Source organism: Capra hircus, chromosome 18, assembly GCF_001704415.2.
Source record: "Capra hircus breed San Clemente chromosome 18, ASM170441v1, whole genome shotgun sequence".
NCBI lineage: Eukaryota > Metazoa > Chordata > Mammalia > Artiodactyla > Bovidae > Capra > Capra hircus.
In genome coordinates, this window is record NC_030825.1 from 44854070 (window position 1) to 44869714 (window position 15645).

Sequence of the window (15645 nt, forward strand, 5' to 3'; positions counted from 1 at the left end):
TTCCTTACGATGAGAGCAAGTCTTTCAGAGGATTCCCATCTCTTTTAGGGTAAGAATCAGATCCCTTCCCAGGCCACAAGGTCCTGTCCATCTCATCACTCTTCTCTAGGGCACTGTGCCTTAGCCACTCTGGCTTTAAATTTCTCCCATCTCAAGACCTTTGGGGCTTCCTTGGTGGCTCAGAGGGTAAAGAGTCTGCTAGCAATACGAGAGACCAGGGTTTCATCCCTGGGTCAGGAAGATCCCCTGGAGAAGGATATGACAACCCACTCTAGCATTTTAGCCTGAAGAATTACATGGACAGAGGAGCCTGGCGGGTACAGTCCATGGGGTCTCAAAGAGTCAGACACGACTGAGCGAATTCATAAGACCTTTCAAATAAGCGAGATCCTCTAACTTGAAGACACATTCTCTTTATCTGCACCAGTTGGCAAATCCTACTCATCATACAGGGTTTCCCTAACCCATAGACCAGGTTTGATTCCCTTCTCATAATCTCTTGCAGCATCATGTACTTCTTTCTTAAAATAACAGTGAAAACAGTCATTAGAAAATTGTGTGATTACTGAATGTTTCTAAGTGTAAGCTTCGTGTAGACAGGGATTGTTTGTTGCTGATTCCCGACAGCTTAGCACATAGTTGGCACCAAATAAATATGTGTAAACTGAGTAGAAGAAAGCATTACCAGCTACCAGCTGAGGAGGAAATAAATAGTCTCCTTGGCATTGACTAGATCTGCTGAATGTGGAAGAAGGCCTGCCCAGACAGACACGTAGAATGCTGGAGCAGCTTGGCAGAGAGGTTAGCAAACCAGAGACTACATGAACCTACCTATACTTTATTTTTTATACAGTTTTTTAAGTGATTAGGACCGAGTGGGTGCCAAGTTATGATTTTGTGAGCAACAAAATCGAATCCAGTTTTAACAGTGCTAAACTCTTGATCAAAGAAATTTCAACTCAGAACACTAAGGGCCAAAGTGAAAGAACACAGTGTTTTTGATGATTCTGTGTCATTCTACCAAGTGTACTTCTGTGGTTATCATTTGCAGTTGCCCCCCTTTTGATTTTTATTATTTTTATTTTTTTGCAAATATTTTATCATCTCTTCACTGATTCCTCGAAACAGTCTTATGCGATGAGCTGGTGCCACGGCTTGGGTGATGAAGAAACGTTTCCTCTTTCAAAGACTCCAGGTTTTGGACGATAAGAAGTGCTAAAGAGGAAGCAATCAAACCTATCTGACTTCACCCTGTGCACTGCTTCCTGGTCGTGATACGCTTTCAGATTCTCCTGTGGATTGTCTTAGATAAATAAAGATGGACTGCCATCCATTTTTTGAGATCACGTCTCTGTTCACTTGGAGGACAGTACAGCACGAGGGAACGGATCGTGGAAATGCATTCCCCCATAACCACAGTCTGCACTAATGTGACATCAACACTAATCCTACGTTGGGAATATTTTGCTCCCTTCGTCTTTCAACAAGTTTGCAGCTGCCTTCACCGCCTTGAGGTCCAGGTCTTCTCTCCAGGCTCCCTCCGAGTGGTGCTGGCAGTTGGCGGAGAGGCGTCCGTCGGGCGCCCAGCGTCCCAGGAGGCGAGCCTGGTGGGTCTTTCCGGGAAACTATTCCCGGGAGCGACGCCGAGGCGGGGCTCCCCGAGGACGAGGTGAAACTAAAACAGAAATCGATGATTCAAAACTTCATCTCAGGAAATTTCCAAAGACAGGTGTTCCCTTCTCGAGGCTACTAACTGGTTCCCCAATTTGCACCGAACCTTCCCAGCTGCCGGCCGCCCACCCCTCGGTGGGCCGCCCGGCGCGCTCGTCCGGGGAACCCCGGGCAGCCTCTCCCGCCGGCCCCGCCCGCCCCGCCGAGCCGTGGGATACGCCTCCGCCACGTGCCCGCCTCCCGCGCCTAGACCTCCCGCAATTGGCTGGGGGCCCTGCCCGTCGCGGGGGGGAGGGCGTGCCACCGCAAGGCGGCGCTCCCATTGGCCACGACGGCGGCGGCCGCGCGCGCGGACCCGGCGAGGAGGGGAAGCCGGTGGTGGTGGCAGCTGCGGCGGCTGCGGCGGCGGAACGGGCGGAGGCTGCCGGTTTCGTAACCGTCGCTCCTCCTGGCTGACTCTCGGGCTGCGAGGCCTGGGTCGGGTCGGGCCGCGCCGTGCGGGGCCGCTTGGAGTGGAGGCCGCCTGGGAGCAGGCGGGCTGGAGGGGCCAGGTAAGGAGGCCGCAGGCGGGCTGAGGGAGGAGGAGGCCGCGGCGCCGCCGGCCGCTCGCGTGGGCGCGGCCCCAGCCCGAGGAAACCCGGCCTGGCCCTGGGCGGCCGGCTTGCTGGGAAGGCCCCGCGCGGCCCGCGGCGCGGGCGGCGGCCCCGCGCGGCGTCTGATGCAACCTGCCGGCAACACTCGGCGGGGCCGCTGAGCTCATCCCTGGCCCCGGCCCAGCGCCGCGGCGCCACCCGCCGACCCCCACGCTCCCCCGGCGCCCCTGCTGCCGGCCCGGAACGGGATGCGAGCCTGGCTGTGCCCCACTCCAGAACCCGGCCCTCTGTTTCTGCAGTGTGACTAGCCAGGCTCGTATTGGCCCCTGGGGATAAAGGGTGTTCCCAGAATAGCAGAAGGTGGATCGCGTCCTTTGAGCGCCACCTGGGATTATTTCCTGCACGTCCTAAATGGCTCGGTGTCGGGCAGTCGGGAATCCTGTTCAGAAGTTGGTAGAAAAGTAGGCAGGGAAAGCAGTTGATTTTTAAATATATGACTTTACTCAAATAATATTGTGTTTCCTTATGGAGCTGTACTTCGAATATGTATCCTGTGTTGACTGTTGAGCGCAGGTTCGATGAACGTGCAGCCACCAAGAGTTGAATAGGAAAGAGGAGGGCAAGAAATGAAGCACTTCATTAGCGTGTTTGGAGGGAACACAGTAAGGAAAACTGCCAGCGGAGGTGTCTAGGTGGAGAGGATGGAACCATGCATGTTTGAGGGGAAGGAGAATCTGTTCTTCGAATTAAGCTTGTGGGTTTTTATTCTTCAGAAGCTTTAATTGCTTAGCTTTCCTCTGATCTGAGGTTTGTGCTGTCATATAGCATCTTACATAAAATGTGTCCGTTTCAGAAAGGTGTTTAACATTGGTGGGTTACCCAAAAGTTGGTAGTTCTCACTCCCAGGATACACTGTCAGTTAATTCTTGTTTGAAGAGATTATCCTTTAATTCAGGTAGGATATAGGATGCTCAGAGACACATTTGAAATAAAATACTATGGAGGCTTGCTTTACTAAGAAATTTAGTCTTTAAAAGCCCTTGATAACTAAAAGTTAAAATCTGGTCAGCTGTTACTCCTTGAGTAGTATTTGGGATAAGCTGTTCTTAAAGTTGATTCACTGTTTTGGAAAAACTTAGTGTAAACAAGGCTGAATAATTACAGGATGCTAGTGAGCTGAAGAACTTTTCAGTTTCTTGAGTCCTACTTCTGGTGGGCACACTTGGCAGATTCAGCCATTTTAATACCTGCCTGAAAAGCATAGGTGGAACCTAAACTTCTTTTTTTTTTTTTTTTTACCCCCAGTATATCCTCTTAACTTCTCAAGATCATGTCATAACCCTCGGCAAAGTTGTCTGATCTTGGACAGGTAGTTTCATCCCTAGGGATTTAAACAGCACCTGGTGAGTCTTAGGTAAAGATGAATAGGGCAGAATTCATGTGGCTGAATTTGGTGTTATGCCCTAAGATTGCACCACCTGATCACAGAAATGGTAAACACAGGTAGTCACAATTCCATGTTTATTGTGTGTTCTTAGGCTGGGGGTAGGGGATGCTTCTGTCGGTTCTTATGCTGATAGGTACATTGGTCTCCTACCTTTTTGGTTTTCCAGACCTATCAGTAAAAAGAAAAAGAAAAAAGAGCATGATTCTAAAAGATGTATATTTATAATCAGTGTGGTGTGTTACTAATAGTTCCTGTGTGTTGTAAATGACACCAAAACTAGAGTAAAAAGATGACATTAAAAAAAGACAAAAGATATTTTCTTCTCCTACTCCAGTGGACCACTTATCTACTCCCTGAAGGAGTATGCTCGTTTGTGGATCCGTTTTGGGTCATGAAGCCAGCATAGCAAATATGTAGAAATCCTGCTCATTTGGGTGTGTGTTAAGTTTGACGGCTTAACTTCACTTCATTTGTAGTACTGAGTTGCCAATCCCTGGGAACAAATGCCTAAGAACTTGAGGTTGTGGAAAAACGTAACTGGACAAAGTGGAAAATAAAGGTTCTCAGCTGAAAGAAGCAAAGACCAGACATGAATGACCTTCACTGTATAGGCTGGAGACAAGAGTAGCAAATGTTTTTATTTTCCTGTATACCTTTAAGACAGACCAAGAACTTTGGATCGTAAGACTGTGTGTATCTTAGTAACACTCAATTTAATTATGGTTGTTTTAAGAGATTTTAATGCTAGAGAATCTTATTTTTATATAAGACACTTAAATAAATAAGTGTTTTCTCTGAGCCTTTTGAGACTGTATTCAACAAATGTTTCTTGAGCACCACCACTGGATGCTGGGCGGATGATGATAAAGATGGAGGCCTGCCTCTAGCTTATTCTACAGGGAGCCACACTGTGGAGCTGGCATTGACAGGTAAACTAGGGGGACAAATTTGACAAAAGCACAAAGAACAAAGTGCAGACTATTTAGGGGAGTGATGTTGGCTTCCAGTATTGTTGAGGGGTGATGAGAAAGGGAGCTGGGCCTGAAGAGATTTGATCTGTATGTTGAAGCTACAGAAGAATTTTCAGAGAGAGGCTGCAACACACTCAGGTTTGAACGTTAGATTGCTCTGGAGACAGTGGTTGGGGGGAGCACTGCTGAAGCGGGGCAGGCTGTGCCCCTGAGAGACGATGCCAGCCTGAGGTGACTGTGGCATAGAAGGGAGAGAGGTGGTGGAGTGAGGTGTTTTGGGGGAGATGGGTGGGTAGAATACCAGTAATACCAATGATTTGAACAGATTGTGAACAAGGGACACATATCTGAATATTTTGGAGTGTAGATCTTCATTGGGGAAATTGGAATTAAACACTTATTTGGAAAGGAGAGGAGGGATATCTCATTGTATATATATGAAAAAAAATGACAAGAGGGCTAGGAAAATGCTTGAGACATTTATTGTCCCAAGTGAAACTTGAGAAAGTTTTGATTTTGCCGTACTCATTCTAGCATTTAGAGTTTTCAGTGTATCCCTGATTTGAATGAATGTCATTTGATTTAAGAAATTTGAATTTAAAAAATGGTACCCACTCAGCCCATCTTTCTGAAGATTGTGGTTGGTTTGTGGCAGTGGCTGTCAAACGTCAGTGTCATCAGAGTTGCTTGGGGGTCCTGTCAAGACGAGGGCTTAGCCCTGTTCCGAGAGCTGCTGCTGCCTACATCTGGGGCAGCCTGAGCATTTGCATGTCTGCCGAGGGGATGCTGATGCCGCTGGTTCAGGGGCCCTGCTTTTGGGAACTGCTGCTTTTCAGCTTTTCTCCTGCTTCCTGCTGGAGGGGTTCACAGCAAGGAAACAAGGTGCCACGCTGCTTCCTGTGGCTGAACTTTGGAACTGCATTTGTCCACGTAGGAGCCAGACTTTCGTTTAGGGTTGAACATCCAGGTTGAAATAAGCGTGTTTTCCATTGTAGGTGCTCAATAAATGTTTGTGAAAGAAACAAAGGCACAGATAACAGTGTAAACTGCAGAACTGTAAACTGTGTGTAGCATTTCGAGGTAGCTGCTTTACTCAGTGTGAAAAATGAAATTGGTAATCTGTCTGGAGTAAGTCTTAGCCCCAGTTAGCCCTTTGACCCCCTTTCCATGGTGGATAACTGCACCTTGAGCAATACTTTCTTGGCTTGTCTTTGGTTGGGGAACTTACCCTTTTTTTTTTTTTAAATCTCCCAGTTTCCTTTTCTTACATTTTTTTACCACTTTGATGATTACTGTTTGTTTTACAAGCCGAGGACTCATTTTCAAAACCTTGTCTGCTGTGTTCAGTACCTTGGCAAGATGAGTCAGATGGAGGTGAAAGCGCCCTTCCTTGTTCTGGTGTCTTTGAGAACAAAAACGGGCATGAACTTCACTAAGTTTGGAGCCTGTAATAAGTGTTTTTGGTGACTGAAGTTCATGGTGTATTGTCAGCATCAGAGGACATTTTACATCCCTCCTTTGCAGAGGGGGAAATGGAGGCCCAGAGAGGGAAGGGGTGTGTCCAGAGTGGGACAGGGGATGTCCGAGCCAGGATGAGAATCAACTTGGTTCCTGGTCTCTACTTCTTTGGATTGTTGTTATCTCTGAGTTTATTAGGGATCAGCTTTAAAGACTAACAACCCAATTGGTATATAGAAGATAAATAAGATGCACATAATCATTGATTGTTGAGACAGTCCCAGGAGAGGTGTTAAACAAGTTCTTAAAAATTGAGTAAACTCTTCACTTTAGTAGATAAGCAATAGTATAGATGGCCAGTAGCACTATTAATGCTAAGTGTGGTGCAAATTATACCGAACTGCCACTTTTCAACTGGAAGAAAAAATAGGCAACGTGATAAATTATCAAGGGAAATTGTGAAATATTCATTACTGAAGATAAACTTGGAGTAGATATCCATCATGGTTTGGAAGGAAGCTTTTGGTGTTTCCTTAGTACTGAAGTGAGAACAGATGACCCCTCTGGCTCAGGACTGCCTGTGTGGCCTGATAAACAATGGAGAGCAATGATATATGGCCTTTTGAAAAACAGGCCAATACAGAAATGACTCGCTAAAGGTTTGGGCGAAGCTCTTCTTAAGAATTGTGAGGTGTACTCATTCGAAGCTGTTCATAATTGTGGCTTCAGGTTTTTTCCACTGATGCAGTTTTGTGGAAAGAGAATGGGGTGGCTTTATGGCTCCTGCTCTGCTTCTTCCGTTTCCAGCAGCGCTGTGACTTCTTGGTGGGCATAATTCACTCAGCTTAGATAGTTTGTCTTGAAGTGGCCTCGTGATGATAGGCTAGGTCTGCTTTTGACACATCTTGAGGCAGTTTTAGGACCAGCTCGGATACAGAGTAATCCGAATATGACTGGTTTCTGAAAGAGTGACTTTGTTTCTCGCGGCAGCACTGCAGATTTGGCCTGTCCTCTGCGATGCTGGAGCAGCGTCAGGTGGCTGCAGGCCTGCTGCTGCCCTGGCTCTCGGTCCAGCCTGACTCCCAGCTTGCACCTCCTTGGATGCATCATCAGGGCCTTTGTTGCTCTCCTTGTGGTATCAGGTTGACAGTGTTTAGATGTGTTTACTAGTTATGTCAAGAATTAGGAAAACACTAGAAGCTTGATGAGATGGGGAAGCAAACTGGGTGTCTCAGAGCTCCTCAATGAGCCAAGAAACTAACTTAGGAAATCTCTGTAAACTACCGTCATTTGAGGTCATTAGGAAAATAAAAACAAGCCAGAAAACACATTTTCAAAATATCCCATACAGATAGGCTTTGGGAGAAGAGTTAGGTTCGTGATGGCTCAGCCTGCACGTTAGAGTAAGGGCCACGCAGAGACGGCAGTGCAGCATCCTGAGGACGTCAGGACGCCTTCTGATTTCACGGGAACCAACAGTTGGAACTTTGTCCCTCTTTTATTGCACCCTGTTTCTCCGGTTGTAATTGTTTAAAGGAAACACCTCACATTTCTCTCTTGCAGATTGCCAAGTGCTGTCATTCATATGTGCTACCTTATTAGTGATACTGTTTTGTTTTTTCCTCCCATTTTTGATAACAATCACAGATGGGCAGTCCCCTCAGGGATTCAGGTGGGTTAAATTTGGCCGTATGGTGCGTATGTATTAACTTACTCCTCTAAATTACGTGACTTAGACTTCTGAAACATGGGAACAGTTGGCAATTGTTGTAGACGCTTCTCAGCATAGCAGTTACTATTGGCCTGCTGTTAAGTACATGTGAATTTGATCTCATTTGATCTTGTCATTTCCAATATTTTAATGCAGTTTTTTCTTAAAAAGGTACATGTGAAGATTTCTTGGCAGTTCAGTGTGGAAACCATTGATCACCTTGTCTTCATTCTGCTTGTCCTGTGTTGAAAAGGGAGCGTGCCCAAATGAGCAAGGTATCGCCGCAGAACAGCACCCCGGGCGTGAACGGAATAAGTGTCATCCATACTCAGGCTCATGCCAGCGGCTTACAGCAGGTTCCTCAGCTGGTGCCCGCCGGCCCCGGGGGCGGAGGCAAAGCTGTGCCTCCCAGCAAGCAGAGCAAGAAGAGCTCCCCCGTGGATCGCGACAGTGACGAGTATCGGCAGCGCAGGCAGAGGAACAACATGGCCGTGAAAAAGAGCCGGCTGAAAAGCAAGCAGAAGGCGCAGGATACGCTGCAGAGGGTCAGTCAGCTCAAGGAAGAGAATGAGCGGTTGGAGGCAAAAATTAAATTGCTGACTAAGGAATTAAGTGTACTGAAAGATTTGTTTCTTGAGCACGCACACAACCTCGCAGATAACGTGCAACCCAGTAGCACTGAAAGTACGGCAAATCCTGATAAGGCAGGACAGTAGAGCTCACCCCTTGCAAACTTCACACTTTGTGGCTTGAACATTTAAGGTGTGACTACCTACACCTCTCGTATCAGCGGCTGAACCGCCATTATTCAGAGACCATTGAAGGCTGTTTTCTAGGGTCCGCCCTGAAGAGCTGATTAGCTAAAAATGTTAGACGTGTAACTTGAATATCTGGTTTTAAATGATAAGAGTTTTTGTGGGGATAAAAAACACTTTTAAAGGTATATGGTTTAAAAAAAAACAAAACTGCCCTGGAACCTTGATGTTCTTAATAAATGCTGACTTCCCAAGAAAATGTTTCTTTTTTAGGTTGACAAAAGGAATGGGGAACTGGCAAGTCGTATGGAAGAGTCTTGGTTTTAATGGATATGGTTAATTGGATGAAAGAAAGCTGAATGCCATCTCTGTTCATCTATTTGTGACTCGTTTCTAAATTTTGTATTAAAAATGCTTAGGGCTATAGAAACCAATCACTTTATTATTTGGAGTGATTTTATGTATAGCATAAACCCTGTTTCAGCATAACTAGTACTGTTTTACCCAACAAATACTCGTTTTTTGAATAGTGATGACAAGTTACGTAAAGAAACCCCATTGCATTTTAAAGGCAGTATGCAGCCAATTGGCTTAAAAATAGAAATAGCATTTAGGAAGCAAATAGGTTTTTTAAAAGTAAAAGCAAAGCATATTAGAATTACACTCTTGGGATACCTTTGGGTTATTGGATTGGCATTATTTTGTTAAAATTAAAAAAAACATGGTTTAGAGAAACTCCGTATCAGTTTTAATTTGTGCAGATGCTAGTAAGCTTTTTTTTCCTTTTATACCATTTGCACAGCCTAGTTAGTAAATCAAAGCATCTTAACAGTTTATGTCCACTCAAATTGCAGGTTAGGATTTTGAATATTAATTTCAGCAGGTAGTTTCTCCTGTGTTCAGATACATTGCAGTGGGGCTGAGGATTTTGAAAGCAAAAATTTCTTGTGAAGGATCACTTATATTTGATCATAACCAGCTGGTTCTTAGAAAAATACACTGTCAACTCCATGCCATTTCCCAAAATAATAGCCTAAGAAAACTTGAAAGTGTAAGGTTAAACAGTTAATTTATTTCACTTAAACACATCTTTTTATATTATTTTTGTGACATTTCTTAGTGGGCTGTATTCTTCCAGACTTTTGTACCACTTTTTATTCATTTGTATGCATTTATGTCCCATAAATTATTTTAGCAAGAAAATACTGATATAACTCAGGATATTGATATTTCTGTTGAGACTAAAAAGTGGAGTCACTAGAATGGGAATCTCTAGGATCTGGATTATATCAGTGTTGGTAGTTTTGATTGCCCTTGTTTTTCTTTTAATGCAGTTCTAGCTCAGATTTGTTGGAGTCTGTTTTTTTCTTCCAGTGTGTGTTTTTGGATGACCCAGGGTGGTGACAAGAGGCTGAGTCACATCGGACTCACAAAGTCGCCAGCGGTCTTATTTGAACATGGTCATTTTAGGCTGCATTGCTGTTGCATACCAGAACCTGGGGCTTTGTAACCAGGATGCAATTTAAGTTGCACCCTCAGGTGGATGGAATAGTGGTGTCTGTGAAGACATCACAGTGTCCTGCAGCTCAGCAAAGCCATTAACAAAGGCCAAGAGTCCCTTCTGCATGTGACATGAGCCCGGTATTGTCCCACGAGAGCCACCGTCCCAGGGTGGTTAATTCCCGATAGAGCCAGGAGAGAGGATAGGGGTTGCCGTTAGGGTCCAACGTTGGTTACCTTGGTTGGAGTATCGATCAACTTGTAGGTTGATGGAGGTTTTAAATAACTAGGAGATGCCCCGGAATCCTGCTCAGTCTTCAGTAGCACCTCACTGGGGATGCAGTTAGTTCTCCTGAATCTTCAAGCATCTATAAGAGGTGCTACAGACGTTTTAATCTCTTTATTTACTAAACAGTATCTTTCAGAAATGGATGTCCACATGGAATTCATCATTACCCATGATATGAAGTGACCTAACTATCTTGGAAAAGAAGCTTTAGGGGAATCATCAGGAATGTACTTGGTTATTTCAAAGAAGAAAATGAGACTGGAACTTTTGGAACAATTGATTCAAACTTTCCTTTTACCTCTGCAGATCAGAACTAGCACAAGCAGTCGTGCCGTTCTATGCGTAGCGTACAAAAATGTTAACCATGGTCTTGACTGTCTTACTGAAGTGTTTGGGAATGAAAGTTTTTCATTTGATAGGTTTATCAGTGTAAAATGGAGGGAAACCAAGTATGGGAAATGGGCAAATGTAGAGCTTTGGGAATTGTAAATGACTTGTAACTTTTTTGTTCTGTAGGTTTCGTATGAACCATTAGGATATGATCCGCCTTTGCTGGCAGGTCTAGTGGTTTAGGAATTAGGCTTCAGTATAAACTTCTAGCTGCATCTGAGTCTTCCGGGGTGGGTGCTTTCTGACTGGTCTTGGCCGCAGGTGGTGCCAGTGTGCAGTGCTTCCTGCTGTCTGGCCCCTTTGAGTTACTGGGATGTGAGCTCAGACTTTGGACATTCTTACCAAGAAGTAGTAAGATTTTAATAAAATATGACCAGAATTTTGAAAGTCAGGTCATGAGTGTGAAATTCTCAAACTTAGGTAAGAAGTATGTACACTTTAATGTTTGGGGTTAAAAGGAAGGAAATCATAGCAGCTTTTGATGTTTCTTAATCCCCATTAGAAGGTTTGAAGCTTTGTACCTGAACAACCCAGTTAAAGCACTCGGATTGTTTTCAATGCCTTAGAAATAGAAAATTTTTGTCTGACAAAAGCTAGGAAGGAATAAAGTCCATTCTATAGCTGTTAGATCTGCTCTCAGGAAAAAGTACTTGTTCTTTTTGTTCCTGGCTTCCCTCAGTTTGTGAGATAACTCTATTTTTTTAAATATAATTTTATTTCTTTCAATGGATTTGAAATAAAAAAAAAAACTTTGGAATAATGCCTGTATTTCATTGTGAGTTTCTTTGTTAGATGCCAAGAAAGTAATCCAAGTTTGTTCGCCAGCTCTCAGGAGCAGGCAGATAGATGCCTGCGGCCTTTATGTGCTCAGCCCAAGGCAGGGGTGAGGCGGGTGTGGGGGGCAAGCAGAGGCTCTTTTGTCCCAAGGCTTTGCTGTGCTCAGTTGTGTCCAACTCTTTGCAACTCCATGGACTGTAGCCCTCCAGGCACTGTCCATGGGATTTTCCAGGCAAGAATACTAGAGTGGATTACCATTTCCTTCTGCAGGGGATCTTCCTGACCCAGGGATCAAACCCATGTCTCTTGGACCTCCTGCATTGGCAGGCGGAGTCTTTACTGTTGAGCAACCAAGTCTAGGCTTCCCTTAATGACAGGAACATAGTTGTCTCTGAATTTAGAGCGCCTCTTATGTTACATTCTTTGTCACCTAGTCTAATGTAAAAGTATATACCAGAAGAGAGGAAGCAGAAACTCGCATCCTGCTTGGACACCTAGTGTCTCAAGAGGGTGGCCTCCGCCTTCAGGGTAGTGTATAGTACATGCACTGTCTTCATCTGAGTGTCTGTAAAAAGGAATTCATAAGTACAAGCCTGAGAAAAGCTGAGTGTTTCAAGGGAAGGCACCATCTAGATCCTTGTCTTCTACGATCCTTCAGTTATTTTCATGTCTTGGGAAATAGATTTCTACTCACTGCATCTTAATGAAAACTGTAGTGCAGTAATGATTTCTGCGGGTAGTACGTCCCATTTCATTTTTATGAATTAGTTGTAAGTTAGCATCCAATAACTTGTCAGGAAATTCTTTATCAGGATGGTTGTAAGGGTGCCAGCCCTATTTCAATAAAAGCACTCTAGACCTACTGCTCGGTGGCTGCCTGGGAGTGAAGAGCTCATGTACCTTTTACACGTCCTCAGGGGAGAACAGCAACCCCGAATGCCCTTTGACTGCAAAGTCCCCGCTCCTCCCAGCACTCCAGACCTGAAGGTTATGCAGGGCTGTCCAGAGAACAGGGCTTGGAAGAGAATGGAGTTGTTAGCCTGTCACACGTCACACTTGTTTGCAGCCCATTTACCCAAGTCTTGCTTCCTGAGAAGCAGCTATTGGACCAGCTGCCTTTGTACATTGCCACCTTTCAGTTCTGCCTCCTGAGTCTCCGGACTTCCCCGGCGTCACCTCCCCTGCCCCACCTTCTGCAGGACACATCGCCTCTCTGGCCTGGCTTTGGTCTCCCCGGAACCTTCCACGCTTTCCAGATCATCGTGGCTCCCCAGTACACTCTGGGTGAGACCCAGCCTCCCTGGGATGTGGCTCTGCTCTTGCCTTCACCACCACCCGGGCCCACCTCTCCCGCATCATCGCATCCCTCCGCTTTGGCGGCAAGGCTTTTCTCAGCACTCTACCCCAGGGCCGGCCGCCTTAGCACAGCTCTGGAATGGCTTCATCCCTCTTACTTTTCACTTTACACCCTTCCGTCTCAGGCCCCTGGCTTTCTAGGCAAAGTCAATCTTGTTTTACTTTCCTTCTTGGCACTTTTCAGCGTTTGAGACAATCTGTGCATGTTTAAGGAGAAGTCTCAGGAGACTCCAGGCTCTGAGAGCTGGGGTCTTGTTTTTATGCCAACATTGGTGTATAGGAGATACTCATTTCTTGAATGAATACCTAGACTTTTCCTGGATTTTGGAAAGGATTTTTGGCACTGTATGGCTTTCTGGAATGGTCTCTGATGAATTTCTGAAGCTGTACAAATTTCTGCAAAACTTGGAGACCTAGGACTTGAACGCAGCCTCTGAAACATGGGGCAAAGTAGGTGACTACTGTGTTCCTGAGTCCTACCTGCAAAGAACGCACTTTGAGTCACCCGCCTGGGTCCAAGCAGCCATTTCTGTCCCCACTGTCCCTCTGGGATGAAGAGCACTTAGTTACTGAGATTTCTCCTTGAACTTTTTTGTTGACTTGCTTGATAATCAGAGCAAACCTTATGTGAAATGGGCAGTTTTGGTATTAAAACATCTAAAGGAGAGGATGGAGAAAGATGTAATTTTCAGTTAACACAACTAAAGTGTCCACTTAAGAGTTCCAAACAAATTTTAACTGGTTTTATCCTGGGGGTGGGGGGAACTTGAAACCCTGTGTATAGAACGTGGCTTGCAGGTACAGCTGGGGGTGAGCGATTTGGCGAACTCAAACTGACCCTCAGAAAGACAGCCATTACTCAAAATGCTCAATATCATGAATAATCATTATTAGGGGACATATCTGCTTGTCAGCAGGAAACCTTAAAAACTGGATGTTACAAATCTTATAACATAAAAAAGAGTGATTTGAAACGAATACTGCTTCATTTCAATGAGGCCACATCACAAGCCCTTTCGTATTATTGGCATAGAAGGAATCAGTCTGTACTCCTCTCCTCAGTAACTTAAAAACAGCCTCTGGCGTGGGCTATGGTTTCTCCATCCTGTCAAGGTTTCATCTGTGACATCTGTCCTCACCTGCCCTTCACCTTGGCTCAGAAATTCCCAGATGTGCAGAGACAACCCTGGGATGGTGTGCAGGATTCTAGAAGCTGGCTGCAGAGTGGGGGTGGGTCTGGGGGACCGTGGGAAGGCTGAGCAAGCAGAGGAAGGCCAGGTGTCCAGCCACTGGCAGGGACTGAGCCAGAGGGCCCGGGCGGCTCCAGTGCCTCCAAGTGGAGCTCGGCCCAGTGGGCTTCCACTCGTGGGAGAGAAGTGGACTCAGCAAGCGTGGAAGGAGCGCGAGAGCCCACCTTTGCCACGGTGCTGCCTGCCGCGGGAGTCTCTCTCAAACAGATGCTGGCTTTACTAGCATACCTACAGGAAAAGGAGACGAAGGACAAGGAGTCGGCAAGTCTCAGGTTTTCAGGTCACTGTGCTTTAAGTGCTGCGCAGTTCTGGCCACGTTGGGAACCCAGCTTTGAGGCGGTGCCTCGTGCGTGTTCAGTCACGTCTGTGCCCCATGGGTTGTAGTCCACCGGGCTCCTCCGTCCATGGGATTTTCCAGGCAAGAATACCAGAGTGGGTTGCTGTTCCCTTCTCTGGAGAATCTTCCCAACCCCAGGATCGAACCCGCATCTCCTGCGTCCCCTGCATTGCCAGGTGGATTCTTTACCACTGAGTCACCCATATCAAAAAGGCTTCTTACTCTACGGTCCGCCTTTGCACCTGTGTGGAGGCAAAAAAACCCCACCTACACATTTGGGCCCCCAGAGGGCTCTGCAGGGTCACTTCCCAGGTCCAAGCATGTGTTCATCTGCAAAGGGAAAAAGAATGGGGGGTGGGGGGATGGGCACAAAGGTCCATTTTAGAAAACCTTTTATTGCAAATTCCATTCTGTGTATTGACTTGAGAGAAAACATCCTGAGCAGAATACAAATGACAGCAAAATACACATTTAGTTGCTAGTAAAGAACGGGATTATTGAAAATGACATGATAATTAAAAATTAGCATTCTAAAAGCCGCTGTCACTCAAGCAAAGTAAAGACGTTTAGATGAAGGGTGTGATCCCACAGAAGAGGAGTAAGAAAGTTTCTTCAGGGAAACAGCATATTGGGCTTGATCAAAGGCCGATGATGTCATGTGTGATTTCTGAGCACCACTGGGGCTGACCAGCAGGCCTCCCTTCACGAAGCAACTTTCGAGGCCGGGGCCCAGCCCCCTACCCTGGGGCACACCCGTGGCTCTACTTGGGGCCAGAGAAGGGAGCAAAGGCCTTGTCCTGGCCCGCCATGCACGCTTCTACCTCCTCCACCGTGCGGGGCACGCAGGTCAGCAGCTCCACGCCAGTGTCAGTCACCACAACGTCCTCCTCGATCCGGACCTGGTCAGACGGACGGACACTCGTTATCTCTGAGCTGCCCTTGTGTGCTTAGTTGGAGCATCAGGCCCCACAGCTCCAGGCTGAGTGGGAAGAGCGCTTTCTGCGGAGTGGGCTGCATGGCCCGGGATGGGGAGCTGGCCTCAAGGCCACTGTGGGCAGCTGCTGGACAGAAGGCGCCTCCCACAGGACATCCGCTGCTCCACCCCTCTACCCTGGCTTGCCCCCTGCCAGGTGGTCCCTG

The 15645-nt window shown here is 46.3% G+C and overlaps 2 protein-coding genes across 2 annotated transcripts in view; one reads left to right on the forward strand and one right to left on the reverse strand.

The window, feature by feature from the left end:
• CEBPG (CCAAT/enhancer binding protein gamma) lies at window positions 2007-11542 on the forward strand. Its single transcript, XM_018062279.1, has 2 exons — window positions 2007-2222; window positions 8023-11542. The coding sequence occupies exon 2, from the start codon at window positions 8118-8120 to the stop codon at window positions 8565-8567; it is 450 nt and encodes a 149-aa protein (XP_017917768.1). The 5' UTR covers window positions 2007-2222; window positions 8023-8117; the 3' UTR covers window positions 8568-11542.
• Window positions 14881-15645, reverse strand: part of PEPD (peptidase D) — a 118301-nt gene continuing 117536 nt past the window's right edge. The window contains exon 15 of the mRNA XM_018062280.1: window positions 14881-15404. Within this exon, the coding sequence (XP_017917769.1) occupies window positions 15267-15404 (138 nt within the window). The 3' untranslated portion in view covers window positions 14881-15266. The remainder of the gene's footprint in view (window positions 15405-15645) is intronic.

Coding starts and splice junctions, on each gene's coding strand:
- CEBPG (XM_018062279.1), top strand. CDS start 8,118: ATGAGCAAGGTATCGCCGCAGAACAGCACCCCGGGCGTGAACGGAATA.